The 5,628-nt window shown below is 37.7% G+C and overlaps 1 protein-coding gene across 1 annotated transcript; it reads right to left on the reverse strand.

The window, feature by feature from the left end:
* Positions 1–2,179: 2,179 nt before the first annotated feature.
* Positions 2,180–4,577, reverse strand: LOC110865168 (protein terminal ear1). Its single transcript, XM_022114391.2, has 5 exons — positions 3,746–4,577; positions 3,039–3,519; positions 2,822–2,956; positions 2,604–2,745; positions 2,180–2,525 (listed from the first exon to the last, which is right to left on the reverse strand). Exons 1-5 carry the CDS (start codon positions 4,419–4,421, stop codon positions 2,268–2,270), a joined length of 1,692 nt encoding a protein of 563 aa, XP_021970083.1. The 5' UTR covers positions 4,422–4,577; the 3' UTR covers positions 2,180–2,267.
* Between the last annotated feature and the right edge of the window lie 1,051 nt (positions 4,578–5,628).

The raw sequence follows: 5,628 nt of genomic DNA on the forward strand, positions 1-5,628 counted from the left end.
CGAAACACCCCAGCTGACTTATTACAGGGAAGAAAAGACCATCCCACATTATTAGGGTGAATGGTGTCAATAATATTCTTTCACAAGTTGTTTCTCGTTTCCTTATACCTCCACACCCACTTAGAAAAAAGACTAGAAGAGCATTATTAATGTCTTTAAATCTGCTAAGACCAAGACCCCCAGCTTAGGCATAATAACACGATCCCAAGCTACCCAATGCATTTTGTTCCTCTCGTTAGATCACCCAAAAAAATCTATTGATAAGGCTCTCCATCACTTCGATAACTTTCACCGAAGCCTTATATAGCAAGAAATAATAATTAGGAAGGCTTTCTAAAACCGACTTAATAAAAGTAACCCTACCACCAATCGAAAGTGTTGAAGCTTTCCAAAGTGATAACTGAGCTTCAAACGTGTCGAACACCAAACCCCAATTGTTAACTTTGTTAATGTTAGCCATGACCATAAGGCCAAGGTACTCGAAAAGAACACTCCTAGAATCACACACCAACACTAATGCCATACAATCCACTTCCTCCCTCTCAACCCCACTCAACCCCAATGCCATGCAAATTTGTTTTATGGAAATTGATCTTGAGGCTTGAGCATAACAAGAAACACCTCAGCAGTCTCGTCACATTTTTAATGTTAAAGAGGGACCAATCACCCATGATTATAGCCTCGTATGCATAAAGGAGATGCACTAAGGTCAACACATTGTTTGGAAATCTAATCCTGTCCAAAGCACCTACCTCGCAAGCCTTCTTGAAAATACTCGAAAAGGCTTCCATCACAAAAAAATAAGAATGGAGATACAAGATCTCCTTGTCTTATACCTTTGAAACACTTAAATTCAAAAGTCGAGGTCCCATTCGCAAGCACCGAAGATCTGTCAGAAGCAAGAATACCCTTGATCCACTTGGCCATTTGGCCCATAATCGAAATCAAAACCTTTTCTAAACTAATATTCAGTAAGAACGCTTTGTCTTTTTTCTTCTTGTACCAAGACATGATCTCATTCACTATTAAACGACCATCAAAAATGAATTTGTCGTTAAGGAAAGCGGATTTGGGACTCGGAGATAACCAACCCGATAACCATGAGGCGCTTTGCGAGGAGTTTAGAGAACCCTCAATTACTGGATAGGAAGGGCACCATTTTTTTCTAACAGCTAAATCAGACACTTTTATAAGACTCCAATTGTAGTTCTTAATTTTGCACCCATTAGCATGGAACTATAACCTCTAGGCCACAAGAAAATAAACACAATTGCAACACATGCTAAAACCGTAAGCCACTTGCTGTTGTTAAAATTTACAATTCAATTCTCATATGGAGTTGGACTATAAAATCCAAAAAATAACTAACATGCAAGAATCACACAAATATATTTATAGTAATACTATAATCCATGTTTATAGCTAGAAATCTTATTACTACATAAACATATTTTAACATGACATAAATACATCATTTATATCCTTATCACTTTCTATTAAAGATCTGTCATTTCAAAGTCTTTTCCAACTTACTTTACCATTTTTCACGACTACAAATCGTTAATGATGGTTCTACGATCGATAGCTTTTCCATCCTCTCTCTCATTTATTATTTATTATGTCATGCATTGTTTTTAATTCAAAATTTCGTAATAAGAATAACGTTTAGTATTCTTTTAATTTAAAATAACAATATTTATAGTATATAGTTACTAGCAGTACAGATTTCATACCGTTTATATCATCAAATAACCAATCCTAGTACTTGGTTTTTACTGGTCAAACTTAATAAATAATTTATGTAGTTGTACAATGTTACAAAATGTAAAAAGTAATAGACAGAGAAATTCAACCCGAGTAAGAAATGAGAACGTAGAAGAATTTTTTTTTTCTTTTTTTTTTTTCACAAAACAGCTTAAAACTCGGAGTTCAAACGGTTGTCATCGTGTTCAAATAAACTCAGCTGGACATAACCGAGCCATAACCGAACCGATTATGTAACAGGTTTTGTATACTAGTCCGGTTACGTAAATAGTGAGTTTTTGGAATGGAGACAAGTTTTAAGGGTTGAAAATTTATGAAATATCATTATCTTGTTGAAAAGAGTTATACCTAGAGCACGTAGGCCGCCAGTAACCAGCTCTGAGGAAGCTGATGCAATGCACAGTTAAAACAAAAAGAAAGGAAAAAAAGTAATACTCATCACCAAGAACCCAGATATCGATAACATTTTATAATAAAACACACTGGATTTAAATTTAATTTTATCATTCATCAACACCACCGCTGTCACTGGTGCCAGCGGCGGTATCATCTGAATCCACATCTTCTACAACTGTCGTGTTACTATGAAGACTACATTCACTTTCATGATCCGAAGGTGTATGGATACTCCGTCCAACTATGGGTATGGTTTGAGTCAATCTTTGTCCGTCGCGAGGCGGGTCGAATACAACGGGCATGTACTCCTCCGCATCACATGGAAACCTCGAGTTCTTGAAGTGCTCTTTCAACGCGTCAAGTCCCTTCAAAATTTTTAGCAGTAAGATTTCTGTGTTAGGGATAACTAAATAATAGAATCGAAAATTTTGAATGACGAAAACCTGTAATCTAGCGTATGAAACTTCGCATATCTTTTTGGAGTTGAAAACCTCCCAATTTTGATGGTGAAACGCCTTGTAAAGCCTCATTGTTGCCTCGGGTGACGTCATGTTAACGAACCCGTATCCCACGTTGCACTTGTTCCTGTAATGTAACAAATTAATCGTGTTAAGTTCTACTTGGTGCCCTAATTAGGTGAGAAATTAGTAACATGCTTTACATGAAATCGATAGGGAGGTAGACGAAATCATAGGAAGATAGCGGCTCTTCTACGCCGCTGTCACTACCATCGCGATTTATCTGCTCGTTGCAATGGATACAATGACTGTCAAGCATGTTTAGCAACAGTTTTTGGCTGCACAATCATTGAACACACTTCAAATATACAAAACTCAGTTACACAAACTAAATTATTAACTAATAGATTAAAACTAAACCTGTATTTATTCGGAATGTTCTTGATCATAACCGTAGTTCGAGAATCAAAAACACTAGATTCAGAAATAACCCCATCTCCCCTGATTAGATACCTCGGATCATATTTCTCTCTCGTATATCTCGAACCCTTGCGTTGCTTACTCCAAGAGCACCCGCCTTGTTGGTCGGGTTGTTGTTTCTTCACAATCTTCTTCAACAAAGGCGATGGTGGTGGCGGAGGGCGATAAGGACGTGATTCCGACGGGAATTTACGTGGAACGATAATCGGGGGTGACCCGACAGAGCTAATGTGCCTAAATCTGCTGTGTTTAGGACCGGTTTTGTAACCTCCGGGCCGGCTAAACTCGACAACCACCGTGTTTCCGTTAATTTCCTTGCCGTTTATGTTAACAAGAGCCTTGGATGCATCTCTTGTGTCATAAAACTCAACAAACTTCTGATTCTTTTTCAGTGGAGTATCTCTCAATTCCTTTACACATCCTTCAATTTTTCATAATAAATACAGATTAAAAACCAAACAAAACAAAACAAAAAAAAGATAATTATTATTATTAGTCAAATGAAGAACAGAATAATGCCAAAAATAGAAACACAAAATATCAACAGCATCAATATTGATCTCAAATTGACGAGGAAAACGACTTATCATAATATTATAACAAATAATAATTCCACTTATATTCAAAATGTGAATAATAAAAATTACCAAAAGCTTCAAAAATTTCTTTAACGGTTCCGGGGGTGACATCGGAGCTCAAGTTGAAAACAACGAGTGTCCCTTGGTTATGACCGCCGGGAAAACCGGCGGCGACCGGGAAAATGAACTGAGCCCAGACAGCCCGGCCGGCGACGAGGCCAGGGGCCGGCGGAGGGAGTGGAGGTGTGGTAAAAGAACAGTGGTTAGCATGGTAAAAATACGAGGTGGGAGCATAATTTTCCGGTGAGAACAACGTGAGTGTATCAAAGTGTTTCCGTAAACGATACTGTTGTTGCATGTGTTGTTCCTGAATCTCGTGCAACGCTTCCGTCGCTTGCCGGAGATCGTAAAAGTGTACGGTCACTAACCCGTCTCTCACCCGGTCCATTTGTACGGCTCTGACGTCACCAAAGACCTCCAAGTCTCGCCGGACTGATGATTCGCTGACGTCATGCGGGACTAAGCTTAGTAGTAGAGTCCGAGTTGGGGTGGGGGATGGTGGTGGCAGCGGCGGAGGAGCCTGAACCGGAGACTGAACTGGAACATGAACCGGTGGTGGTCGGTGAATGTTGAAGTTGTGAGGGTGTGAGTATGAATAGTACGTGTATGGTGGTGGGTGTGATGGTCGGAATTCTGGGGCGGTGGGGTTTAAGGTGGGGTGGAAAGGACGACCGGTGTGTTCCATGTGGTCGGAGAGTGAGAGGAAATGTGGTCAGATGTGTGTAGTCATAGGTGGTTGATACTCTCTCTCTAGATTGGAGTTCCTAGGGTTTATTCGACCAGTGTGTGTATATGTGTATGTGTATGTGTATGTGTATGTGTGTGTGCAGGGTCAAGTTCTCTAGAAAGGAACAAAAGGGAGGTTTGAGTGTTTCCATATGCATTATATAAGTGGAAATGTTTTCTAAAAATATAATTGTTCAACACCCCAAAAACTAAACCAAAATGCATTACATCCCAAACACTAAATTCCAACGCGATCTAAATACATCCTCCTAATTACTAATTATACCCTTCTTGTGAGAGCCCATTCATAAGTATGTGAGGGAAGAGGAATGTATTGAGTAATTAAGGGGTGTATTTAGTAGCATCTTTTTTTTGGAGGCTAAACGTACCTTTCCACTTACTTGTAGAAGGTATCAATTCTATGAGTAAAAGTAAAGAAATGATATGATTGATTTAGTAGAGGAAAGAGCATGTTCGTTAAAAATCAATGTAGATGTGATGCGTTTAGTACGACACTCTTTTTCTTTTCGTGTTCCCATATGACAAGTGAGTGAAGTAAAGTTTTTATTATACAAATTGTGATTATTTATCCACGTTTTAATAATTTAAAATTGAAAAACTAAACCTTAACTTGTCAGCTAAAAGAGCATAAGTTTGATTCGTTTTGAGTCTATTTAGAAAACACAAGCTCGGGTTGTTGGTATTTATACAAGGTTGAACTTAGATTGAGTTACGTTTAACTATTACTAATTGTCTTATATTGGTATATAAAAATAAAAATACTTATATACATAATTTAATAATCTGTGTAAATAATCATGTAGTATTATTTATTATGTAACATGTGTTATCCTATTATATCAACACTATTATACTTACTCAAACAATTATAAACTCGTTTGATTCACAATTCTAGTTAAGCTTGGTGTATGAAGCTTTGACTTGAGCTTGTTTATTGAATCGTTTTACCCTAAGCTCATCTCAAGTTGATTTAATCTTAGCCTGATTTATATTATAATGAACCAATCTTATATATATAGATATATAGGAGAATGCTATGCAAAAAACCCCATTTACTTAGAAAACTTAGGAAACCTTACTTGTGGCCTATATTAATCCACGTTGTCATAGTCCCTTGTTAATCCTTTTTGCTCTCAAGGTTATAT

This window comes from Helianthus annuus, chromosome 6, assembly GCF_002127325.2.
Source record: "Helianthus annuus cultivar XRQ/B chromosome 6, HanXRQr2.0-SUNRISE, whole genome shotgun sequence".
NCBI classification, from domain to species: Eukaryota; Viridiplantae; Streptophyta; class Magnoliopsida; order Asterales; family Asteraceae; genus Helianthus; species Helianthus annuus.

Coding starts and splice junctions, on each gene's coding strand:
- LOC110865168 (XM_022114391.2), bottom strand. CDS start 4,421: ATGGAACACACCGGTCGTCCTTTCCACCCCACCTTAAACCCCACCGCC. Junction 3,520..3,745: donor AGAAATTTTTGAAGCTTTTG/GTAATTTTTATT, acceptor GAAAAATTGAAG/GATGTGTAAAGGAATTGAGA. Junction 2,526..2,603: donor TTTCATACGCTAGATTACAG/GTTTTCGTCATT, acceptor AAAATTTTGAAG/GGACTTGACGCGTTGAAAGA.